Here is a 27,438-nt window from a genome sequence, read left to right on the forward strand (position 1 = left end):
ACATATACTGCACTGAAAAATAACGTATGTGCACTGAAAAAAAAAATGCAAGCATGAAAGAACACTTGAGGTGCCATATTTGGCTGATTGATATGACCTCCTTGGGACTAGCTTTGTGTTCGTTCGCTTCAGGCAACGGCTGATAGTCCTGGTATGGTGACCATATCGACGACCCAACTTCTAGCAGAGGGCGTATATTGCATAAACGAATTTTCGGACATGAACAGGCGCCTTTTTAATGTTTTGGTGGAGATAACCAAGTGAGCCAGATACAGGACGGAAGTGATGTGTTCGGACCAGAAAAGATTTGATGTTGTACGAATGCCCAGGTATTTGTCCGAAGCCTCAGACACAAGCACATTATTTACAAAGTAAGACAAATTAGAATTGGCACGTTTACTGTCGATGGTCTTTATTTGGCATTTCAAGGGGTTAAGCGTCCTCAGCCAATTTTCACACCGCCTAGAAATATTAAAATCTTGCTGAAGAACACCATGGTCATCGGTTGATTTTATTAATCATGCAATCATCAGCGCACAAGCGTGAACAGGAGGATGCATTTGTTGGCAGATCATTAACATGTACTATAAGAAATAACAAAGAACAGAGAACACTGCCTTGAAAAACACCTCAGGTAACATAAGCAGATGACGGTGGACAAATTGTTAACGAAGGTATACTGCTCTCGAAGGGAGATAAAGTTACGAAGCCATGATAATTTTAAGGAGTCAAGTCGAAAGGCTGACAATTTGGAGATTTTACGGCCATTTGGAACGCGCTCAAAAGCGTTCAGAAAATCACGAAAGATGCAATCAGTTTGTTTATTTCTATCTATATTAGAATTCAGATCAGTTTCCAGTACGAGCAGGCCTGTAGCGCACGAATAACCATTTCTGAAGCCGTGCTGGCACGATGAACATTAGAGGAAACAACGTGTTCAAGTAATTTACAACTTATGCAAGTGAGGGAGATGGGCCTGTCACTGTGAGGGGAACCTCTGTCCCTTATGGTGGACGGCAGATACACTTTTGCTGCTGTTGTGTTCGCTACAACTTTCAGTGGTTCATACAGCGACGAATCCTACTTCTGGTGACCCGAAAGGCGCGAGTTGGGTTCCGACTGCGGCGGTCGCATTTCGATGGAGGCGGAATGCTAGATGCCCCTGTACTCTGAAAGTGCACGTTAAAGAACCCCAAGAGGTCGAAATTTCCGGACCTCTCCACTACGGCGTCTCTCATAGCATGAGACGCATTGGGACGTTAAACCCCCATAAACCGGAACCGAACCTTCGTACTGTTTGCTTGTTCACGCCCAAAGCCGCTGGCAACGGCTTTATCATTTGCTTGTGACGTGATATGCGACCAGACTTGCCTCAAAGATCGCAGCCGCGCGCTACTGCTTCCATTTTTTTGTAAATTGCTGTCGTCACTTTGGCGCATTTTCTTTATGGTTCTTGGCCAGCTTTAAATTGAGCGCGGCCGACAACAGCAGGACTTATGTTCTACGACCGCCGAGCACTCTTATTGCTATCACCACTGCCGAATCTTTGAATTTGGGGCTACGCATACAACAAATCCCATCATTCATGCACGACAAGAACTTTGATTCATCTAATGGAATCACTCGTTCCTATGAGGCTCCCGTGGACAATGTTTTTTTCGACAATTTGGTTAGTCGCTATAGCATCTCTCCTGGAAAAATCCAAAAATCAAACCTCCTCCGAACCTATACTTTTTCAAAACCTGCGAAAGCGTCGACCGCGCTACTCTGAAATACAGTGAAAGTTGATACTGCTTCATCCTATAGTTGTGGCAGCGGATAATGACCATTTCAGTAGTCTTGATGACGTTATATTAACCTTCCACTTCACCTACGACTTATAAAAATATGCATCAATACATGCAACCACCGAATATGTCACTTACAAATGGCAGCAAGTTAATAACTTAGAACAGACGGAGAATGAACGCAGTCAGAAGCACCCATTAAAGGGCAAAATTGAAAGACGAGCTGACGGAAAACACTTGCGCCCCCAACACTTGGTAGAAGAAGAGTGCATAATTGCGTGAAAATATACTGAGAAATAGGTAACTGGTCTTTTATATTTGTTATATATTCAAATCACACGAAACAAATTTTAAATTCTAGGGGACACTTAAGTTCCGCCTTAAGGGTATGACGCGACAGCGTAATGAATTAATTCCCACATACACAGGTGGCAATTTCCACATTCGTAGATCCCTTGGAATCCTGGTACCCCTCCTGGCGCATTGTTGCAGCGGTTAAGCGATGCGCCACTCTGCTACGATAGCAGGCGCTTCAGCGGTGGGCGTTGTGCGGCCCAGGTTGCTCTTCCCGAGCGACCAGTCATTAATTTAACTGCCACCTGCCCCGGAGGCCAGTTTTCTCACTATCCGGTGGGCAGGGTGTGATGACGTCGCAAGGTCATGTGACCTAGGTGGCTTACCTGCATCGTTGGTTGCTCTCCGGGCACCACTTGCCAGAGCAATGCTCGCGATTTTGCGCTCGCAACGCCGACAACACCGATGTCGGATTTTTAGGGTAACGGGGCCTTTAACGCTACCGCGTTAGAAAACAACTAATGATGACTATAATAATTGTCGCTCTCGTATAATTTTCTGAGACAGCCTGGGCAAACTTTGTCTAAGGTTAAGTACGTAGAAGACTATGTAATCCAGCGTTGAGATTGAGTTATGCATGGTATGCCATGTCGTGGTCGTCTCCTGAAGGTTAAACCTCCCTTTTGAACTTTACTTACGTTTGCAAGCCGGGGGTTCGAAGCTCCAAACTCCGGTTTCTTGGCAGACACTACTGTCGGAGCCGACCAGGTCACTGCTTGATGGGCATATGAAACGCACCGTGGTGCCACTGAGCTGGCGTCCGGAAATAGACTCGTTGCCCACCACCACACTACCACCTTGCTCGGTGAACTGCACAAGCATCTCTCCCGGACACCAGATTTCTGCACATTGAAAGTGGAGTAGGGCATTTGAATGGACTGCATTTAAATGAAGGTGAAGACGCCCGCTGCTGACAGTCTTCTGCTATGCTCAGAAGTTTTTGGGTATGCTCTACAGCCTTGTCTTTTTCTTTACAACCAAATGCTCAGAGAGACAACCTTGCAAACTATCTAGTGTGACCCATGGATTTAAACCCTCCGTGCTATTCTAATAGGCTATTACTTCTATTGTTAGACGTGATGTGGATATATAAGCCTCTGGATGAAATTTGGATTTGCACTGTATTCCTTAAGCTTTCCTTACGGCCATGAGGAACTATACGAGCGCCCGGGTTACTTTCTAATGCGAAACGAAATAAAATAACTTTGAAACCTTTCCATAAAAGAGCGTGCTTGTACTTTCAGTACTATGGCAAGTAGTCATTCCCAGGTGTGATCTTATTTTGAGAGCGGTGAAATAAAACTTGCACGTCACACCGCGTACTTTTCTTCAAGTTAGTGACAGTTCGCTTCCATAGGAAGTGAAGTTCCCCTGAACCGATAGTATTGTGAGGCAATGGTGCCGCTCATGATGGCCACCGTCGTCGTCTTCTGCCCTATGCCCAAACGTTTTGCTATTCTTGCTAGGCTTTGCGCACAAGCGCTTATACGAGGTCTGTTAGAAAAGTATCCGACTTTATTTTTTTTTTTGCGAACACCTGATGGATATGAAACAAGCGCGCTTGCATAAGCTGACCTTGAACCTTCGTGCGCATACACGAATTTTTTCCAGCCTGCCGATAGCGTCAATCACTGGGACGCAGCGTTTGAGTGAGACAGTGTGCAGTGCTCTCGTCGGTTTTTTTATTGCAAGGAGAATCGCGGAGCTACAGGAGCAGCGCTACTGCTTCAAATTTTGCCAGAAACTGTGTGACAGCCAAGTGGAAACCATTCGGAATATTCAGACGGCCTTCGGTGAGGATGCTATGAGCAGCACACAGATTAAGCAGTGGTACAATTGGTTTAAAGTCGGCCGCACATCAGTGGAGAACGAGCCACGCTCCGGTCGGCTATCAACATGCCGAAATGACCAGGCCATATCCGAAGTGAACGCTGTGGTGATGCGGGACCGTAGTGTGACTATCCGAGAAATTGCGGAAGAGGTGGACATCAGCAATTTTGCTGCACATTCCATTATCACTGAAGATTTGGCCATGGCGAGAGTTGCGGTGAAATTCGTGCCGAAGCTGCTCACGGTGGAGAATAAGCAGCTTCGTGTTGAAGTCTCCCAGGAAATTCTGAATTCCACAAACAGTGACCCCGACTTCATCAACACCATAATCACTGTTGACGAGTCTTGTGTGTGCGGGTACGACCCGGAAACTAAATCCCAGTCATCACAGTGGAAGCATTCCACGCCACCAAGACCAAAGAAGGCCTGCCAAGTGCGCAGCAATGTCAAAGTCAGGCTGACTGCTTTCTTTGACTCTTTTTGGGCGGCACACCACGAGTACGCACCCCACAGGGTCAAACAATGACCAAAGAGTACTACAGGGATGTCCTCCGTCGCCTACGTGGTGCTGTGCGGCGCAAGAGACCGGAGTTGAGGTCACCAGGAAATTGGCGCATCCATCACGACAATGCTCCTGCACATTCCTCGCACTTGATTCAGACTTTTTTGGCGAAAAACGAGACTCCTGTAGTTCAGCAGACTCCCTAATCTCCTGATATGGCCCCCTACGACTTCTGGCTGTTTCCCGACATCGAGAGGCCATTGAAAGGAGCGCGATGTCAGAGAAGAGAGGACATTATGGCTGCAACGACAGCTGAGCTAAACCACATTCCGAAAGGGCCCTTTTCGGAATACTTCCAACAATGGCAGCACCACTGGTAGAGGTGTGAGAGTCCCAAGGAGACTACTTTGAAGATTTTTAGGTTTCCAACGCTCCAGTTGTGCCAGTTTTTTTTTTTCGCCCAAAGGTCGGATAATTTTCTAACAGACCTCGTATGCAGTGATATACCGGTTGGTATATGCCTTTTCCTTTTCTCTGCGACAACAGGGTGAGGTTGTGGGCAGAGGCGAAGGTTCTATAGCTAGTTTAGAAGAACTTCTTGTTGGGCAAGTTGGTGCATTGCTTTGAAAGAACCAAGTTGCGCTATAAAAAAGACAGCCACAGGAAAAAGCCAAGGAGACAGACAGAGCTAAATGCGCTCTGTCTGCCTCCTTGGCTTTTTCCTGTGGCTGTCTTTTTTATAGCGCAACTTGGTTCCTTCAAATATCTATGGCTAGCTTCGCCGAGAAGCTCATGTTTTTGACCTTTTCCTTGAAGCATCAGGACCTTTGTAGAATCAGCGCTGTTGCTGTACATCAAGTAGAAAAGATAGGCACAGAAAGCACACCCTGCGACCTGCATACTGTACATTGCCAACTATTCAAAATACCATACAGCTGCATGCATATCCAAAGAACAATAATTTTAATGGTTTTCTCCGAAGATGCACAGCGTGAACTTAGAACAAGACTCTCTTGCTTCGTGATGATAATACACACACCCACCTTTGCAGTGCGGAGATTCGCCGGACCATCTGCCGTCAGCGCCGCAGGTGCGTATGCTGCTGCCGACCAGCTTGAAACCGCGGTTGCACGAGAAGCCGGCCGTCGAGCCAAAAACGGTCCCCAAAATGCGCAGAACACCGTTAGAGATGCCTTCCAGGACGCCACAGTTCACGACTGCGGCAGAGAACGTAGGTGGGCTGAGAACTAGCTCAGCAGCTGGGTTTGAAGCAACATGCCATTTCTCTTGGAAGCAAATGAGAGAAAAACAAACACTGTCTTGTGCTCACTCTGACGCAGAGATGAAGCTACCTATTGTGTGCACCAAATTCTCAGTGAATGGGCGCACTTATTTTCATCCGGCATTTGACTAGAAATTGCCAAAGGTTAAATACAAGAGAAAATGGTTTCGGGTCCAACCTTCGCTGCCTAAAATCGTGAGAATCACGCAATAAATATGAAAAAAGCAAGAAAAAGTGATATCTACTAAATATGGTCTTAGCTCAAATCTAAACATAACATAGCTAGGTCTGACCCAGTCCAGCGGCTCTCTTCGGCATTAAATACTTTATCTGCCGCTGCCTAGAGAGGGCGCTCGCCAGAGCGGGAAAAAAAAAGGGGGGGGGGGGCTGCAGCTGCGCTCCTCTCAGTGCGCTATGTCGAATGATGTGTACAAGGCGAGGCTGGAACGATCTGCTGCGGCCAAGCGACGGCGCCGCGCCGAAGAAACAGACGAAGAACGGGAAGAACGGCTAGCTAAACAACGTGCGTATTCAGCAGCCTAGCGAGCACGCCGGTCAACGTCGCTTGATGCGGGTGCATCTACAAGTGCAGGGCCAAGTTTAATGAGAGGTGTTTATCTTTCCTCATATCTTTCAACTCTCTTCTATCTGCACGTGGCAGCGGTGGTGGCTCGGCTGGAGCCAGTAGGCAGGCCCGTGCACTTTCGTTTTCATCCTTCTCTCAGTCGCAACCAACCAACCGTCGGCGCAGATCGGCGGTAGACACGGCGGATGCGGGCTGAAGAAACGGATGAAGTTGCTTTCGCAATTTCCGGGCTTAACCAAGCTGAGCCTCTGCCAATTTTTTTTTTAATGCGAAAGAATTACATGGCAATGTTGACTCTGGAAGTGTCCTCAAAACGTGTCGCCCTAAGTTGGTCCCCTGTGATGTCACTAGAAATGTGACGTCATGAAAAAATAAAAATGAGAAAAGAAAATTGGGGTATAGGTGGGAATTGAAATCGGCTGCCGACATGCGAGATGACGTGAGAGGTTGACGGAAAACTTCGTGTGTCATCACACCAAAGTGATGACGACACACTCGCGAGTTGAGTCACAAGCGCAAAACTGCGTCCGCAGAAGCGTCGACGTTTGTCTGAGCAACAGACATCGCACATGCCAAAGAAATCCCAGCGATATCATCACTGGCTGACCTCAGTGAGGTGGCAGTATTCCCGAAAACATTCACCAAAAATTTGAGCAACCGTTCGTCGTACAGTATTCCGGGTGCTGTCACAGCCTTACTCTTTGCATGTAGTTACATGTTTTAGTCAAGTTGGAGGCTAGCTTTCGACAGGGGTTCGGAGCAATAACACATGCACCATCAATTGCTTGCTTTCTGAGACTACATTTCCCCTTAAGTCGCGGTTGAAATGTCCACCGAGACGTCGAGATGTGAAGTTGGAGGCTAGCTGGTTTCGCACCGATGGCATACGCTCCTTCAGTTGCATGCTATAAGGCGCGGTTGAGGCGTCCACCGAGATGTCGAAATGTCAGAGCTAATGCGCCCTTTCATTTCCTCAAAACGAAAAATTTGAATTGAATTTTAAAATTGGTTTTTGAAGAAAGTCACTACAGTAAATGTCTCACATATCTCGGTGGACACCCGAACCGCGCCGTGAGGAAAGGGATAAAGGAGGGAAGGAAAGAAGAAAGGAAGAAAGAGGTGCCGTAGTGGAGGTCTCCGGAATGATTTCGACCACCTGGGGATCTTCAGCGTGCTCTGACATCGCACAGCACACGGGCGCCTTTCGCGTTTCGCCTCCACCGAAACACGGTCGTCGCATTTCCTCCAAGTAGGCTGACTTCAGTGCCCGCAGAATTTTTTTTTTTCGTATTTGAGAGTGAGGAGGGATCTCGGGTGCTTCAAATGCCCTTTGTGTACTCTTGCTTTTAAATGAAGCTCACATGTTTTCAAAAAGCGGCAAAGGATCACAGTCGCTGCAGTGTATGTAGAGATGGGCTCTTATTGTTTGTTTGTGCCCTTATTGTTTGTGCCCCGCCGCGGTGGCTCAGTGGTTACGGCGCTCGGCTGCTGACCCGAAAGACGCGGGGTCGATCCCGGCCGCGGCGGCTGAATTTCTTGAAGGCGAAATTCTAGAGGCCCGTGTGCTGTGCGATGTCAGTGCACGTTAGAGAACCCCAGGTGGTCGAAATTTCCGGAGCCCTCCACTACGGCGTCTCTCATAGCCTCAGTCGCTTTGAGACGTTAAACCCCAATAAACAAACAACAAACTTATTGTTTGTGCTCGTTGTGACACTGTTTCGTCAATCTACCATCATGGAATTCCTGTTCTCGCTGGGCCTACGTGCCACTTTTGCGAAAGGTTACTAGCCTGCCATGACCACGGCTCGAGCATAGGTCTCGTGGCGGAGCGGCGGCAAACTTGCGCGATGTTAATGTTAGCCTTTGGTTTCCTCTTCTGGTTGCTGAAAAAGGTAGCCTGAAAATGATCAGGGTAGCCTGGTTACGTTTGGCAAAAAAGGTATAACCTTACGGACGAACCGAAACGTATATGCATTATGTATAAGTTTTAATGTAGGAATGCATTATTTGTCTGTATTTTGACTCTCTGGCTTCGGCGCAATTATGTCCGTCCGTGGACGGATCGACACCTCACCTGCTAATGCTCACGTGAATGACAGTCGAGAACTTGCTTTCATTTATAAACTATAATAGTACACCCTAAAAGATAGCACAGCCTCAAAAAGAGCGAAAAGACTACAGTGCTGTCTTTAGGGGCTATTTACATGACATAACTTTCCTAATGAGTGCAATGCCTCGTTGAGCATTCAGAGCTTCCTGCGCAAATCCTATACGGGTACAAGGAGTTCAATGATGGCTCTACTTCCATCGGTTGTATAATGTAGCGCAGATATATTTATTTTTATTTATTTATTTATCGTCATAACAGGTAAACCTTCAATACACAAAGCTGAGCGGATCCATAACCAAAGGCTGGTACCGGATCCATACACAAGAATGTGAAAAATTGGTGGTGGCTTAGCTTGGTTAAGCCTGGTAATTGCGAAGCAATACGTGGATTCTGCTATTGTACCGCTGTTGCTTCCTCTTTGCATTCTGTCGAAGTGTCTTGCGTGCTTGAGGCGGCATCTCTCAAGCCTCACGAGAGGCCGAACCAGAGTCGGTGCCTACCGCCTCGCTCTGCGACGGCTCGAGCCGGGCCCCCGTTTTTACACAAATGGTGTGACGTCACTCCTAGCGCGGCGCCCCTGGTGAGAGGAGCGGGAGTTAGGCCGCCGCTCCGTGCCTACCGCTTCGCATCGCGACGGCGTGAGATGGGGCCCCGTTTTTACACAGATGGTGTGACGTCACACCAGACGTCATGCTAAAGGTCAACCGTGCCTACCACCGCCTCGCGTTTTGGCGGGCTGAGGTGGTAGCTAAAGTAGTATTGCTTCGCAATAAAAGTGAGGCGGAAGATGGCTGGAAGATGGATATTGTCCGCTGTGAAACTGCATCTTTCGCAAAATATCTTCACAGCCGATTCCGCTGAACGAGAGTAAAGAGAGACCATTCTGAGCGGCGGGAAGAGAGTATATAACTCAGCAAAGGCTCTCAGTAAGTACCATTCAGAGAAGGCATGTACTTGCGTACATAAGTTGCAGTAGCGGCGGTTTCCTAAATGTCGCAGTTTCAGCGAGACAATTACACCTCTAACGCTAAATGAAAATGCTATGTGCCCTCCGGGGATGGCATTCACGTTGTCGTTGTCGTAAGAGAGCGACCTTACAAGGAAAAACGTTCCGCCGAAACTGCCAATGCTTCGGTTAAAAAAATAACATTTCCACTAAATGCCTATAAATATTCCCTGTTCGCCGCAAAACAGGCGTCCAAATACATCCTATTGCAGTTCTCTAACGGCGTGCATTGTTGGCCCGAGCATAAGTGAAGCGACGCTGGATTTTTAGCACAATTATTTTGTACCAGGATGCTATTGATATTTTACGGAGTGAAAACCTCCAGCCTACTCTATGAAATTGCTTCTGAATTGAAATTTGCTTCGATGTGAAATTTGGTCTCGATTATTTCATCGTTGATTAAGCGGTGCAAACTTACAGGGCAGCGATCTGTAGGTTACCGGCCAGTTGGAACACCGAAGTCCGCAAAATGTACGTAGGAAGCAGTCCCGAGACTCAAACTGCAGGGTTTATAATCAATAGCAATACATCTCGGCCTTCTGGCGTCGCGAGAGGCCCGCGACTGGAGACACATTCACAGATATGCCTTCGGTGGCGACACCCCTGAAATACTTAGGTCTTTGTAAAACTAGCGTGACAGCCAGCGAGGAACAAACCGATATTTTCCATGAAAGAGTGGAAAAAGTCAGAATGCGGGATTTTTCTTTCTTTTTCGGGGGGGGGGGGGGGGGGGGCCGAAGTGTTGTGTGCAATTCTTTTTTTTATTATCAAACTATGCTCTGTGCTTATGTGCTTACTGTGTTGCATTGTTCCTGGCTTGATGTGGATATAATATTTATAGGGGGTTTTATGTGGCAAAGAACAAGCCGGGCGAACCTAATCCGATGATTTGTTGATTGAATAATTTGTAAACTGTACACTTTTCGTTCGAAATCTAAAAGCCCCTCTGTTACGTGAAGTCGTGAAGCTAAGATTAAAGAGACTGTTGTCGGACATTGTTATATCTTGCGAGTGCCTTCGTGTGGCGGTACAGGGATACTTAAAAGAAGACGTAGTTGACTGTGATTTCCTATGTGCTAGGTTTCCTGATGAGCATTTAGGAGGGGCAAACCGAAGAACACTGCTTGTCAGCATTGTCCTGCCTGCTCCCTTGTACCGAAGTTTTTATACAGGGTGTTTCACCTAAGACTTTACCCAATCTTCAAAAATAGGCTTTTTGAGTTAGAATAGCGCTTTTTTCGGCATAGCATTGTCAGCGGTGTAGTAAATCAGAATACAGCTAAGGCGTGCTAACTAGCGGGCTGGTTAATTAGTATTGAATAGTTAACTTTTTAACTATTACAACTTGGTTCCTTAATTACTGAAAGGCGTGTAGCCCACAGCAAGTAATATGAATATCAGTTTTTAGATTTTCGACAACACGGTAACTTTCGGGGCTGCGGATGAACAAATTTTGGCAACATCGCGCCAAAATACACGCACTTTCGAGAAACTTGCAGGCAAAGCAAACTGTCCAGTGCGCGCAACTCATCTAAATATCCAAAATTTGTTAGGCCACAGCACCGAGGGTAAGTGTGTTTTCAAAATACTAAAAATTCGTATGATATTACTTAAAGCGGGCTACAGCTTCTCAATAGTTAAGGACCGTAACAGTAATAGTTAAAACGTTAACTATTCAATTTTAGGTAACCAGCCTGCTAGTAACACGTCTTAACCGTATTCTGATGAGATACACCGTTCACATTGTTATGACGCAAATGCACTATGCTAACTGAAGAAGCCTACTTCTAAATCTTGCTAAAATCTTAGATGAAACAATGTGCCGCCGCGGTGGCTCAGTGGTTATCGTGCTCGGCTGCTGACCCGAAAGACGCGGGTTCCATCCCTGCCGCGGCGGTCGAATTTCGATGGAGGCGAAATTCTAGAGGCCCGAGTACTGTGCGACGTCAGCGCACGGTGAAGACCCAAGTTGGTCGAAATTTCCGAAGCCCTTCACTACGGCGTCCCTCATAGCCTGAGTCGCTATGGGCCGTTAAACTTCCATGATTCAAAATCTTAGGTGCAACGCGCTGTATATCGAGGAATGTAAGAGACGTTCTAAAGCATGGAAATGGAGCAAAATTAATCCTTCTTTCTTTGGCTGCATACAGTAGAACACGTGTTCCTGGACTGCTGGGAAGGCATGTTCTTCTGAGACATCCTGTAAACGACTTTAAAAAGGACTTACCGCTAGACTTTCACAGTATTAGGTTTCTACCGATAGAACGAAGATGACGTCGCCTTTGACGCGATAATGCTTCTGGATCCGGAAAGCATCTCTCGCGGGCGCATGGCTGCACACCATGCTGACGTTGTTGCCCGGTAGTACCGGGAGAATTTCTTCAAGTCGGCGGGTAGATTCCTTGAGACACAAACGCCTTAAAAACCCACACCAGAGTGGCTAGATTAAAGGAAACCCCTCGTACATTTACTGCGCGGGAGCTTTTTTTTTTAGTATTTATAAACTTTCCACACTGTTTCTGTAATGTATGGTTTCAGGTTCTTGTTAGCTGTGACATGTCAAATCAGGCAGTAAAGAAAAAAAAGCGATATTCAAAGGCAACGTGTTCGGCCCCCAGCGCAAAATTTCTGCTGTTAGATTCACCGCACGGCCGCAGGTTTTTTTCTCCGTTTTTTTTTTTTTTACCTTTCGTAGTTGACGGAGTATATCCACTCCTGCAGGCGATGTGTGCCGCCTTCAGGGTAGAATGAGTGCTTCGATTGTGGAAAAACGAGTGAAATATGGGACAGTGATTTACTCCACCAAAAGGCGTTCCTAGCGCCCCTCTACACAACCACGCACAGCACAAACAGCAGCCGTAGTTGCCTTAGTAGGAGGATAGGTTATCTATGTTATTTTTGCGAAGTTGGAAGAAGAATTAGGTGCAGCATCAGCTAGCCTCTACAGGGATGCATGGGCTGCTATGGGAGATCCCTTGAGAAGAAGAGCAAAAGGAAGGCATGGTAACTTTCGCGCGAAACCCTTTGCCTCTCCTTGCGTTGCGTGTATGCACGGGAACAAAGCAGGGCGCTGCATCCTTATGTAGCGCCACCACACGCACCATCGTTTGGAAAACCAATAGGTGGCCCGCTTTACCCTTCACAACGATCGTGGCTGCTCTGCACAACTGGCGTGTCGCTCAGCTGGCCGCCGCTAATTCACCAGGCCTCGCGGGGCCCCTTCTGTAAATGTGGACAACTCTTGCATCGAGTGGAACAGACGACGACACGTCGCGTGTTACTTGCTGGGCAAAAGTGAGCCCTCGCGTTTATTCAGCACTGGTTTTATACACGATGTGAACATGCGGGTAACGCCCTTATCACATGGGGGCGTATCTTGCCATGAACACAGAGCGCGCTGCATGCTGAGCAGATTAGATACAGATTACGATACAACTCTCCACACATGCATTCCATGCATTGTACTAGTCCAGGGGTAGCATGAATTAGCATGCAATGTTTTTGTCCGCCAACCCGTGCGCGAACGGACAACACATTTGGGTACTAGAACGCCTGTGTCCTAATAAGCGTACACTCTATAGCCACTTATGCACATAGCCGCGTAGGATTCAGGTCAGGATAGACGGGAACGAATAACAGAAATAAGTGTGGCGGATCAACCTAATTGGTGCAAGTATGGCATGTATCTTTCAAAGTGACATGTATTTCTCAAAGCGCGAAAACAACACGGACGAAGAAAGAACAGACGGGCGAACACTTCGTGTTGTTTTAGCACTTTGTAAAAAAAAAAGAGAGAGAGAGAGAGAGAGAGAGAAAGAAGATAGCCTTGGACGATACACGGGCTTCTATGAGAGCCTCCGTGAGACGAGCGCAGAGAAAAAGAATGAAAAGGCACCCTACAACATGGAATGGGTTGAGATGGGTGCTCCCATCGTGCTCCGCAGTGTTGGTTCCACATGAATACAGAAGAGTGCTCGTACCAAGCGCTGCTCCCACGTGTGCGGACAGCAGCGCTTCGTACGACCATTCGTGACGCGCCTAAGCGCAAAACTGCTCATCTTGCTATCTCCCTTCTGTCACGTTCCTTCCGCAGGCTGTTTACCCATCACTATGTCAGCGCGAGCTAGCCCAATCCACAACTTTAGTGAACTATGTTTTCACGTTTCTAACAAGCGTTTTCGTCTTAGCTATCGAAACAAGGCATGAGCCGCTCTAGGCAGTGAAGTGGCAAGAGCAGTCGCGGACGAAAGGACTATTTGAGGTATTTGTACATGTGTGCGTTTGTATCCGCTATGCACCCTGGCCAATCCCCCGCCGTGGGTGTGTGCCATTAGCCCCGAGGACATCATCATCATCATCATTTGGGGTATATCAAATGCAATCGCTTTTGGCGAATGCAGGCTTATGTGGATGACGTTCACACAAAGTGGCGCAGCTGGACCTGATCGCCCCACCACTCAGCTCAGAATTATACCAGGCTCGAAAAACGACACAGCAGTCTCAAGAAAGGAGCGCTTTCATAAGGGCTATGAAAAACGTGAACTTCATCGACATGAGGGGAAAAGGAAGCCGCTGAGCGAATCTGATTGGCTGACCTTCCAATTTAAAACCACGATGTCATTACTGCTACATTGCGAATGATTCAATTTTCTTGGCTGCGATGGGGTTAGAATCATTTCGCACCCTCGCTTTAGCCCCTCGCAAAGAAAATTGAAAACATCGATCCGTTATGCCTAAAGCACACCTCGTCGTTTATACAGCGGTCACTGGGTTGCATTAAGCGCGCACGGCGGCGGTGAGAAGTCGCTCCACCATTGCTATTGATGTATGAATGCTGAGCGATTTCTGCAGCTGTGTGTCCGCGCCATTTCTCACCGACACGGGCGTAAGGTAACGCAATAAGGTCCTCTATACAGCACTCCTCTGAACCACTCCCAAAACTCAACATCTCTCTCTATCGCACAGCGCTGCTGCTCAGTAAAATCGCAAGCCGTGGGTATGCCGAGAAAGCTCACGCTGCGAAGAACATGGTATATTTCCCCAACTACAGAAAACATCGTTACTGTGGCAGATCAAAAGAACAAGTTTTAATAGAGTTTTTCAAAGAGGCGCTAAGTGAACTTGGAACAAGAATCTCGTGTTTCTGGACGGATAACATTGTCCACCTACCTTCACAACGCGGATATTCGCCAGTCCAATTTCCGTCAACGCCGCAGGTTCGTGTGGTGTTGCCAACCAGCTTGAAACCATGGTTGCACGAGAACTCGGCATTCGAGCCAAACACCGTTCCCGACAAGCGCACAGTGCCGTTATCGATGTCTCTCAGGGCACCGCAATCCATGACTGCAGCAGAGAGCGTAGCTCGGGTGTTAATTAGTGTAGCAGTAATGAAACACACATTTCACTCGCCAAAAAAAGGACAGCCTATGTAATAAACTCTCTAGTGGTTACAGGGGCAACCACAAGATGAAATGGCTTGGGCAGGATTATGTACAGTGCACAGTTTAAAAATGTACGCACTTTTCTCTCGGGCATTTGACTTGGGATGGATTACCAAAACAAGTAATAATAAATTATAGAATTAGGCAATAAAACTGATAAAATTTAAGAAGAATAAAAAGGAGAGGAATGTTTCTCTCGGAGAAAGGTCCTATTTGACACAGCGTCTCATATCGTCCTTGAGTCTTGTGTCTGATCCTCTCACAGGCTAACACTTAGGACTGGTTTAAAGGCAGTACCGTGAGAGGCCGCTTGGTGCAACGCAGCAGAGAGAGGAGAGAAAAGGTACATGAACACAGTGCTGCCATTAGTCAGGTGGTTATTACGCCCGGATGTAACGCGTACAACGATGCCCAAGTAAAGCAAATCAGATGTTAGCATGAAATAATAAATAAAACAAAAACAGGCACCATCACTAAGAATACTCAATCAAATGTCTCTCCACCCTCTAGACAACTTGGCGTATTATGTATTTCCAGCATCGGCCGACGGTGGGCTCACATAACCGATTTTTACGTTGAGGAATTCTGCGAGTTTCGGCTTCCCTTAGTGCAGTCTTGCTTTTAAATAGAGGTCATGCCTTTCCGAAAAACGGGCAATCACAATCGCGGCAGTATATGCAGAGCTGACCTCTTACTGTTTGTGCTCGTTATTGTATTGTTCTATCAATTTTAACATGCATGATTAGGCCGCTCGGGAGATGTACAGTGGAGGGCAAAGTTTCGAGATCTGAATTGCGTGTTCCGTGAGCGAAGCCGATAGCTCTATTTATTAGCCGCCGGCTGGAGCCGAGGCTTGTGCAGGAAACCACCAGTGTGGTCGCAAGCCGCCAGCTAATAATGGAGCTATCGGCTTCGTTTACGGAGCATGCTGTCCAAAGAGTTTTTTCTCCGACTGCAGTTCTTGCGAAGAGGCAGTGAATCTGACATAGCAAAGGTTTTTTCCTCTTCTTGACCAGTCGATTCGAGAAGGGTGGCTACAAATAGCTGTGTAACTTGTGGACCCGGCTGACGTACCCACGGAGCCCCAGACATTTCATTTCCACGTACTCAAATTTTCCAGTCCTTTAAGTTAGAAGAAATTTCCCACAATTATGTAGGACAACATGAAATTTGTTAGCAAAAATACTCACGAGTTCATCCACCTGTTTTTTTTTTCTTTTCTAAGCCATAGAATCGGCGAGCGAAGTAAATGAGAGAGATAGCTAGCGGAAGCTCGGCCTGAAATTCCATAATTGCCTCTGTTTTTATATCCTTTCCTCTTCTTGGCGAGAGCGCCAAAGAAAGGAGGGAGCAAGAGATGGCCGAACTATTATGTCGAACGAACGAATAAGTGATCGAGGTCACCGCGGTCCTGGTTAAGCAAGTCAAACTAAAAACACAGAACTTGGGGACTCCCTGCATAGAGTTACAGCATATGCCACTCACTCTCTTGCTCTTTATCATGCTAGGGCAGGAGGCCGCTCTGTTTTTCTGCAGCAGCCGTTGCTCGGCGCAACGCTGGAAGTGGTGCTTGTTGAATTTGGTGTTTTTGTGCAGTAGCGCTGGCTTCATCGCGAACAGAATAATATACCTGTGACTAAGCGAGCCTTTCATTAGAAAATCATTTGTTGTACTCTAAAAAATTTACAACAAAGGAGACAAACTCATAATTTAAAAAGAAAGACGGAAATGTAATATCGCTGCAGCGTTGGTGGAGTACCACTTATACGCCTGTTGAATGTATGCCAATATTCTGCTGCTAGCAGAGTGGACGTAACGAAACGCGTAGTTCTACATCCGCTTTCATGCGGCCTCCAAACTACAAATGTTTTTCTTTTCCCTCCCACTGCTCGCTTTGACAGCCACAGCAGCAGTCAGCGCCCAAAACTGGCCAGCAGCTCAGGACGCTTACTCCATGTTCTTAGTACCCTCTCACATCGGACTCACTGTTAACATTGGAGAGGATTATCTTGCGCAAGGTGCATCGTCACAACATGCAGCAGTGAACGTTCCGAAAGGCGCCAAACTCATGTGGGTGGCGAACCTTCACACCTGCCGTAGTTATTTTGCAAGAGGCATCCTGAGAGAAAAAGCCGCTCTCCTGTTAAGGCTGTGCGCGGGCCAAGGCTACATGTCAAAGTGGTTGCAGAAGATTCGTCATGCCCTGTCACCTCTGTGCTCGAATTGTGGTGCGGGGGTGGAGGTACAGCTTTTCTTGCAATTCTGTCGACTATTTCAGTCAGCGAACCAAGCCTTGCTGCGCAACCTGAGAAGATGAGGAACGCGATTAGACAGTGTCGTTTTTGTGTTGAAAGCGTGGTAAGCGAGCTCTTTCTGAAGTCTTGAGAGTGCACTGGCCTTTTTAGACCAGTGGTAAATCAATTAATCTATTTTGTCACCGCGAGTCACAGGTAGAGCAGCTGGCATAGAGCTATCAAAATGCTAACAGTAGCTATGCGTTAACTAACACCTCCTCCGCAACCATCATCACGTGCCCAAAACCAGGTTTCTTTCGCAAGAACACTCTCTGTTTCTGCAGAAGATAGTATATAGTGTTTACCGTTATTTTAACCACACTAGCGATTTAATCACTCAGCCGCTGTTGACAGCCGTATGTGGGTCTTACCACCATGAAGCAACTATCACGACACCATTGCACGCCGTGAGGGTGCTACAGGGCAAAGGGTTCTTCGTCTCTGGTGGTTATACTCACTGCGGCACTCGGGCTTCCGTGCATTCCACTGGGCGTTATATTGGCAATACAGAATGGGCGCTCCCTCCAGCTTGTAGCCCCTGTTGCACTCGTAGCGCACGCGGCTTGGGTACACGAACTGGGAGTCCAACCGGCGGCCATTCTGGACGTCTCCCGGACTGTCACACGACACCGCTGTGGATGTTGAAGGTGGCATACTAGAACAGGGTTAGGTTGCATTTGGGAGAGCACAACACGTCACTATTTCACCCTGTGTCTGCTGCCCATGTCACGGGTTCAAGCTGCGTTCAGTCTAACGTGACAAGAGGGCGAAATGTGTTCATGCTCCACTAACTGTATCAGCGATTTTGTCATTTCTTTTCGCCCAGGGCGTCTCCTCTAACTAATTTCAGTTCAGTCCTTTTTACATTACTACCACAAAGAGAAGCCGCTCACGGGAGACGGCTGCTGCATGCAGTTTGAGATGCCCCAGCAGTAGTCAAACGGATCATCGGCTTCGTTTACACAGGCTGAGAGAAATAAACTGATATTTTTCAAACAATTCAGTTATTCAATTTTCGCAGTTATCAGATTTTCTCATGAGTGTATTCATCTTCATAATGCTGTATCCGCGCTGTTCCTTTCTGGCAGATGAAATGCTGTATCAGCAAGTGTTCGCGCCGGATGGCGCATGCTTTACCAGATTTATCATCCCTGAGAAAGCATTCTTTTGTCATTTGTGGACCTTCTATGTTTAGTGAAACAGGCACAATTTCGTCATGGATGTACACTCTATAGGACGCATTCTTCATCAAGATTCAGTGGCTAAACTCATTGCAATAGATATTGATAGTAAAACTTCTTCATGAATTTATTCATCCTTACATAATCGGAAGCAATGTGTCGCCATCACTGAATGTATTTCAGATGACCACGATCTCCTCTCAGGAGGTGCCACAAAGGGCACCTCCTCTCAGGAGGTGCCCTTAATCTTTTGTTCCTGATCTATATAAATGACTTATTCTTCTACGTCGACCCACCAGGTAGCGTCAGACTTTTCGCAGATGATTGTGTAAACAAAGCTACAAACACAAGAGAGGACAAAATCAAGCCTAATGAGTCGCTAAACTCTATTCACTCGGGGTGTTTAAAGTGGAGGATGAAACTGAACGCGGCCAAAACTAAGTGGATCACATTTACCAAAAAAAATTTAAAATTTTTGTACTCTTTAGACAGAACTGGAATAATGAAATGCGATCAAGTTATTTGGGTGGAATAATCACTAATAACTTAAGCTGGCATCCTCATATGGCAACCATTTGTCACAAGGCAGATGTTAAACTATGCTTTCTCCGGAGAAAGTTGCGTTGAGCTCAAATTCCATGCTTATAGAACACTTGTTAGGCAAACATTATAATATGCTGATTTAATCTGCAGTCCACATCAGAAATGCCTTGTTAACATGATAGAGCGTATTCAGAATTTATCACTGCGTTTCATATCCACATTTAACTCTCGCCGGTCCAGCGTTACTAAGCTGCAAAACAGGGCCAGCCCACACGCTGGAACAGCGCAAATCAATTCCCAGGCTTAGGTTCACACATGAGCTTTATCATGGCCATTTCAAATTATACCGACCAGTTTTTCTTCACGAACGATTCGGACGTTCTGCACGTACTAACCAAAGTCACATTAATTCAGATGAACATTCTATGCTCCCTTGTGCGATCGCCCTTTGGAATAGTTCAAATCAAATCAAAGCACATCAAATCTTTATTTACATCATCCAGATGTTAGGGGCGCAGGCAAGAAGATCTCTCTGGAGCTTGATTGACCGCCAACGCCCCCGTACAAGGTTTCAAGAATTGTTTAATTACATATATTACATATACATATACAACATATATGTTGTATATGCAACATATATGTTTGGTTTGGTTTATTCGGGTTTAACGTCTCAAAGCAACTTAGGCTATGAGGGACGCCGTAGTGAAGGTCTCCGGAAATTTCGACCAACTGGGGTTCTTTAACGTGCACTGACATCGTACAGTACACGGGCCTCTAGAATTTCGCCTCCATAAAATTCCACCGCCGCGGCCGGGATCGAACCAACGTCTTTCGGGCCAGAAGTCGAGCGCCGTATCCACTCAGCCACCGCGGCGGGCGCAACATATATGCATATGCAACATATACAACATATTACATATACAAGAAAACAATTGCGTTTGAGGAAAAAAATAAGCGAGACACAACTGATAGGAAAAATAAATAATAAAAAACAGACAAAACGGCAAAAGCAATAAGATGCAAAATAAAGGTTTGAAGGACTAACACAAGGCATTTAGCAATGATGGCAAGTGATAGCTGACCATTTGACGTTCATAATTAGTTCGCGTTTGGGGAACGAAAAATTCATCGTGGTTTCTTATGGCATGAGTGTGGTGTTGTCTGGGTGTTAAATCACACAAAATTTCAAGAAAATTACGGTAGGTATTACTTCTCCGATATCGTTTTATTAAATTGACATTATATAGCTGGTGTATTGAAGTTATGTGGAGAGCATTACAAAGAGCTTTAGTCGTAACGTCGCGGGGATGTTTGCAATGCTTCTTATTGCTCGATTTTTGAATGACATGTAAGCTATTTAAATTTGAGAACGTAGTAGTTTCCCATACTGTGAAACAGTAGTTTAAAATGGAAGCAAGCATGGAATTATAGACAATTAAATTCACGTTTTGTGGCAGAAAATTGCGCAGTGTACTTAAGACACCAGTTATTTTCGATAATTTGTCAGCTAATTTATCAACATGTGTTGACCACGACCAATGCTTCTCGAAATATACTCCAAGGCTTTTTACGCCGGGGACAACTTCCAAAGGAACAAACCCAATCCAAAGTGAAATGTCGCTATCGCACTCTGTTTTATTTTTATGCGAAGCATACTACTTTAGCTACCACTTCAGCCCTTCACCGTGGTTATGCGCCTCCAAATCACGTGATACATGACGTCACACCACGTGATACATGACGTCACGACAGTGGAGATACGAGGGCCCACCTCGCACCGTCGCTGTGGTTGTGCGCCTCCAAATCACGTGATACATGACGTCACACCACGTGACACGATGACGCCACGACAGTGGAGAAACGGGGGCCCACCTCGCGCCGTCGCTGCGGTTGTGCGCCTCCAAATTACGCGACACGATGGTGCTTCGCATTCTCCAGGCTTAACCAAGTTAAGCCTCAGCCATTTTTTGGCCTAAAAGCACGGCTTTTGTTTTATTTATGCTTATAGATAGTGAGTTTACGTTAGAAAAATGATTTAAAAAATTTAAACATGTGTTTTCTTGTTCAGTCAGATTATGTGTACTGCTAGAGGTGAGAAATAGGCTTGTAACATCAGCATATATTATAAATTTTGTGTGTGGGTCAATGAGAGCGCTGTCGTTTGTGTAGATGACAAAAAGTAGAGGCCCCAATATGCTTCCCTGTGGGATTCCTGCTGAAACTGATTTTATGTCGGATAATTTATTGTTAATTACAGCTTGTACTTGTGCTGATAGATAAGTGGTTTATATATCAAGAAAAACGCCACGGAAGCGATAGAACTCAAGTTTAGCAATCATTGTCTGATAATTAATGCAATCAAATGCCTTTGAGTAATGTACGAATATACCTGGAGTTAATTGATGCTGTTCAAAAAATTTAGGATTAGTTCTTTTTGAGTTAAAAGCGCTGTGCCAGTGGAATGGCCTAATCTATACCCATGTTGATGAGGGGCCAATAAATTATGTTTGATACATAAGCTAATGATCCATTTGTACAGCAGTTTCTCGAGGCATTTTGAAAAAATCGATAGGCTTGATATGGGACGATAGTTAGACAAATTGTTTTTGTCGCCACTTTCAAAAATTACTGTCACCCTAGCAACTTGCATGGCTTGTGGGAAAACTCCCTTCCCCTGCTGAGGCCCTAAACTGCAGTACTTTTACGCTTTTGTTTAGTGTATTCAAAACACAGAGATTTGAAGCGATTTGTTAAGTGCCATTGATGTTGATCTGTTTCACTGTCTTTTTATTTCGACCTTAGCATTTTTTCACGCAACCCATTATTTTCCTGCGCTGCTGCTTCCCAAGTCACCTTCAGGTCTATTTAGTTTCCGCTCCCATCATTGTAACGACTCCATCTTAGACCCATGTCACAAAATTCGGCGGATATTCGAAAAACATGCGCGCGCAGAAGCAATCTCGCCAGCGCGCGCCGTTAAAACAGTGAAGAAGAAACCCCGGACAGCGCCTAACCTTGTGTGTGTTGCTGCCCTCTCCACCTCGCTCGCCTGCGCGGCGCCAAAGGAACACGTCGGCGCACGTCCTCGATTATTCGAGAAGCTTTGAGTAAATTCTACTCAATGCTGACGGAGAGGGCGTAGCCTTGAGAGTGCTAAATGATGTCCTCTCCCCTTTATTCCCGCACAGGCGGCGGCACAACGCAAGAAGGATCTGGAAGGTTCCCGAAGCCACTCTCCGCGCCTGACCAATGGGGACGCGCAACTCTGGCGCGAGAATGAGGAAGAAATTCTACAGCTGATACTGTATGTATGTACACGCTTGCCCTGGCGTGAAGAACGAACAGACGCGAAGCGCCTATATATTCAATTAAATTCGTTTATTTTCTAGAGCGCTACAAACACAAACTCCGAATGGTCCCCTGGACTAAAAAGTGCACAAAGCAAATTTACGATGGCCCAGTGGCCACCTTACAACACAGCAGTCGTGCAGATCATCAACAAAAGAAAGGAACTGCACTCATCAAAAATCACACTGAAAATATATGGGCAATAAATCAGGTTTCAAAAGCGTACACACGAAACAAACAGTCAGGCGATAAAAAAAAACAAAAATCATCTGATGATATGCAAGCACACGATCGAAGAACAATTATTCAGTTTCGAGACTAAGGCACGATACAACAAATCAAGGTGACACATAAGAGTTCAGTTGTGGCTACAGAAATAATTTTTATATTCTTGCTTAGATGGAAAAAAAACTCCTTTAGATATTTGTTTCGAAGTGATGGCCCATTATGCTCCAATGACTGAAACTTGTTTTGAATGCGGGAATAGGGAAGTAGCCAGTGAGGGGGGTTTCTAGTGAATACATTTGTTGTTCGCTGTTGTAATGTGTCAACAGTGGTAAGAAAATTTGCAGATTCAACGGAGCAGAAATAAAGCCTTATAGGGATTCAAGCGTTCGGTTGCACTACAGAGTTTGGATCTTCACCTTTATAAAGACTGCTGCTGTCATCAGCGTATATAAACCATTTAGCTGATTGAATTAAAAGGACTATAACATTAATATAAAGATTAAATATTAGCGATCCTTAAACACTACCTTGCGGTACTTAGTTTGTAGGGGCAGCAGAGATGACTCAACATTATGTATGCAGACGCAGTGGACTCTGTCTTTCAGGTATGACCTAATTAAATTGAGAGGCCCACCACGTATTCCATACTGTGAAACTTACCTCACAAAACATTATGGTTGAGGGAGTCAAAGCCTTCACTCAAGCCAATGAACAGATCAAGAGTAAAAAGACCAGAATCTATATTTTGAACTATCTGTTCTTTCGGTAGAAGTAATGCCATTTCTGTCGATCGTCCCATCATATTTTCATATTGGGAGTCAGTTATTATGCTGTTTTTCTCGAAGAAGTTATTCAATCTATGAAATATAACCTTTTCAAGCCCCTTTTGAAAAATCGAGAGAATGGATATTGGCCTATAATTATTCACGACATTTATAACGCCTCCTTTGTGCCCTACAGTAATTATAGCCTTTTTCATGTCATCAGAGAAAATGCTGAGTTCGAGAGCTAAATAAAAAAATGGGGGCTAAAATAGGAGCCATATATTCTATTACAAATTTTACAGGCCTCATATGAATGTTATTAGGATCCAGCGCTTTACTGTTTACCATGCTAATAAATGCGTGGTAGACCTCCTCAGTGTCCGTGAGCTCAAGAAACAAACTGTGAGAGGGACTGACTCTTCCTGTGCTTATTATTGGTGGGCTTAAATTAGCTGCCGGGGCAATATTAGCAAAATGACGGTTGAAATGATCTGCAAGTTGTACATCACACAACTCTACGCCATTATGAAGCATCGTTTTGGGGGCAGCAATCTTCCTTCTTCTACCAAGAATATCATTGACAATATTCCCCACTGGAGGTGGGTTCTTAATTATAGTTTCAGTGAAAAGGTTTTGTAGTACAAATGTTTTGCCTGTTTAAGCACCGCATTTAGTGGGTTTTGTACGTTCTTAAATTCCCTTAGCTTGTCTTGACAACGCCAACGCAAAAAGGCGTGATAAAGGCTGTTCTCTTCTTGATACGTTTGATGTGTGCTGAGGTCACCCAGAGTTTCTTACTTTTCCTTGATCACTTTGCAGTTTTAAGCGGGAAGTGTTTTGTTACAGATTTAAAGGAAAGTTTCAAGAAAGGCTGAATAAGCTTTGTTAGCATCTGTCTGATCGAATACAAATTTCCAGTTATACGCAGTAACGTCGTGCTTAAATAATTTCAAAGCACTTTCGGAAATAGGCTGATAGGTGAACTCACGGGCGAAATGTTTTTTTTGGGGGGGTGGACCGGGACAGGTCATGAAAACTGGGCAATAATCGCTTATGTCGGCTGCGATTGTGCCCGCACTCCGGATATCTGTATCGAGATCAGTGATAAGAAGGTCAAGTGTTGATGAACAGGAAGGTGTAACACGTGTTGAAGTCGTAATGACATTTTTGTAACCTGCTGAGAGTACTCGAAAGTCGAAGTCCTAATTGTTTTTTCTATTCATTATATCAATGTTAAAATCACGGGCACAAGTGAAAAAATAACTATTTTGGGAAAAGTAATCCATTACGCTGTCAAAAAATGTGAAACAATCTTTCACATTACCACATGGAGGTCGCTACACAGTGCTGATGATTTCGTTACAGGTTTTTATCGTCAGCACTTCAAAACTTGCAGATATTGCGGAAAATTCGAACATTTGTTCACAATGCAATTCTGTGTCAACGTAAAGTACTAAGCCACCACCACGTCTGCCGAGGCGATTTTGAAAAAAATGCTGGTTACCTTCTAATGGAAGGATGTCAGATGCATGATTACATCATGTTTCAGATATCATAGGATTCTAAATTTGAATGTAAATACTCGCAACAGTTCATCAATCTCGTCACGCTTATTGCGCATGGAACGTGCATTAAGGTGCAAAAGAGATATGTAAGACGGACTGGTTAATTTAAGATCAGCTGGATAAATAAATACTAGGTACTCCATTTTGGAAACTATACAGCCACACGATACAGTATTTCTTTACAGAATCTTGCACAAATCAGACTCGTGCTCAATGTTGATGACCAGCTCATCATCCGACTTTAATGCAAAAATCTTGCCGTTCAGCGTCCAAACCGATTTCCACATATGTTTACGCTTCCTACCGACAGCTGCGCCGAGAAATTTTTTAAGGACAACGCAAAGGTATCCTTGACACAGATGGGGTCAGACTTGCCCAGATTTATGCCAGTGTTAAGAAGTCTTGCCTTCCATCCCTCCATAAGGACAGCATCTCGCTGTGCTCTGGACTTAAACTGCACAAATATGCGTTTTTGAGCATCATTTCTTGCCGGCGCTCTGTGGCACACCTCAATGCCATCCTCTGAAATGTGTTCTTTCAAGGCACTGCCGATCTGTTTGACAATGTCAACACCATTTTCCATTTCTTGCACAAATACTCCTTGAATTTCAATGTTATTTCTATGTTTTTATTCCTGGAATGTTGTTCTGCCTGTGTCATACGCCCTTTAGGCTTAGGCACTTCTCCTGCAGTGCCTTGTTTTCTTTTTGAAGTGTTTGATTCTTGGTAACTGCAGCATTTACCTTTTCTTTCAGGTCTTCGATATCCTGGTGCGCATATTTTAAGCATTGAGTTATGTTTCGCTGTTCTAACTTGAACTCGCGAATTCCATTTCATAGGTCTCTTTCAACAGTTTCTTTAAAGGTTTTCAGCGCCTGTTTTGGTTCCTCCTTTAGTTCCTCCTTCATTTGATGCAGATCCTGTATCATGACTACACTCTAAACACAGTAAGCTATAAAGTAACTTTTGGACGTGAGTAACTTTTCTCACAAAGGTTACAATTTATGTTTTTTATGTTTTCATTACGTTTTCTTTATTTTTGTGGAGCCCAAAGGTTACAACGACCAAAAGTCAACCGTTTCAAAAGTTACAATGAAAAAATTGCCAAGTAACCTTTGCGCAGTAACCTTTGGTCAGCACGGTAACCTATATGCGTCGTCAAGCCAGGAGATATGCACATATAGCGGACGTATGCTGCTTTACGTGCGGGAATGTGCTTTTCGGATGCAATGGGGCTGCGGTTTCGACCGCAAGGGGGAGACATCAACGTAAGCTGTCGCATGAACCCGAAACTGCTATTTTGGGTCGCAGCCACATTGAATCGCGCGTTATCAGATATCTGTCTTCACAGTTACCAAAGGAGGCAGCGAATGCAATGCGAATGCAGTATTTTGCAGCTGAATATATATGAGAACACATCTTGAATGTTCGATTCCTATCCATGAGCTTTGCAAAGAAACCCAACGTCCTACTTTTCTAAGCATGTTCTGTACCGATGCGCGAATCAACGTTAATAAAAAATAATTCAAATTACTTATAATTTCGCGATGCCTCAGATAGAGCCTATTCCTCATCTTCGTCGAACCGATACCCGGTAACAGCGGTCGCAATTAATAGTAAAAACGCAGACATATATATGGAAGGGCAGCGCCTGGGAAGGCGACAGCGGACGTAGCCGCATTTGCGGGCCGCCGAGTGCGCGATTCGACTTCCCTTCATGTGGCTCTCTACATACGCTTCCAATGTATGATTTCAGGTGGCAAATATGTATCTCAAATCAAAACGTAATGCGCCCACGGTATGAACGGCGGCGCCTATAGGAAACGATTATTTGGCAAAGAACTACTCAAAATATGGCATGACGGTCGCTCCAGTATGCGTAAAACGCGCATGCGCAGACGGCCGGCGCTTCACCCAATGAAAAGCGGCGCTTCTGTTTCAAAACGCTTGGCATCGTTGCACGCCGGCAAGCACGCAGGCAAGTCTGGACGGCGGGAAGGCTCGGACGTTGCAGCGTTGCGGAGGCTGCTTTGTTCTTGGAACCGAGAGTTGAAACCGTTCGTGAACCACTCCGTCTTTTGGTGGCGTTTTTGAAGTGGTTTGTTTGGGATGCCCCGTGTCAGTAATTCCGCTAAGCAGCAGGGACATGTGGAGTACGCTGCGCGGCTGCTGCAACGAACCCCAATGTGACTGAAGACGCTACGTCGTTGTGTGCTCGGCAGACAGCTCCGCGTCCAGCGCAATTCGTTGCGACTACTGCAATCACGTTCCAGGTGCTCATGGAAGAATAACGGACATGGGTGAGTGGCCTTTTTTTTACCATATGCACAATAACGACCTGCGAAGTCATTTCATGCTAGTCAAAGTGCGTATTTTCTTTGTTTGCCAGAGCAGCTTCATTTCTAAGCCTCGTTGAGTGTACTTCGAAGCGAAATCTGGTTCAGTAGTTTGAGTGCCTCAGTCACCTACTGCGCGGGGTTTCGGGCCAAAAGTTTGGTTATCCAGAATATTGGTTTTAGACTATTGTTGCCGTATGTCATTTGGGGTCATTAGGTGTGATAATACGGGTAATCCAGCGCTAATTCGTGATCGTTTGCATGCGTGTGCGCGCGTTTTT

The 27,438-nt window shown here is 45.5% G+C and overlaps 1 protein-coding gene across 3 annotated transcripts in view; it reads right to left on the reverse strand.

Annotated features, from left to right (window-relative positions):
• LOC149352618 (protein lev-9-like) overlaps positions 1-27,438 on the reverse strand; it is a 75,535-nt gene that overhangs the window by 26,201 nt on the left and 21,896 nt on the right. For 2 of the 3 annotated variants that reach the window (XM_089581815.1, XM_089581814.1), the window contains 4 exons: positions 17,651-17,847; positions 14,627-14,800; positions 5,517-5,690; positions 2,780-2,983 (listed from right to left, as the gene is read on the reverse strand). In XM_089581815.1, the coding sequence (XP_089437941.1) occupies positions 2,780-2,983; positions 5,517-5,690; positions 14,627-14,800; positions 17,651-17,846 (748 nt within the window). In that variant the 5' untranslated portion in view covers position 17,847. The remainder of the gene's footprint in view (positions 1-2,779; positions 2,984-5,516; positions 5,691-14,626; positions 14,801-17,650; positions 17,848-27,438) is intronic. The other variant, XM_089581816.1, reaches the window with a different exon arrangement.

The sequence above is a fragment of the Amblyomma mixtum genome, chromosome 3 (assembly GCF_055824585.1).
Source record: "Amblyomma mixtum isolate Tamu chromosome 3, ASM5582458v1, whole genome shotgun sequence".
In the NCBI taxonomy this organism is placed as follows: domain Eukaryota; kingdom Metazoa; phylum Arthropoda; class Arachnida; order Ixodida; family Ixodidae; genus Amblyomma; species Amblyomma mixtum.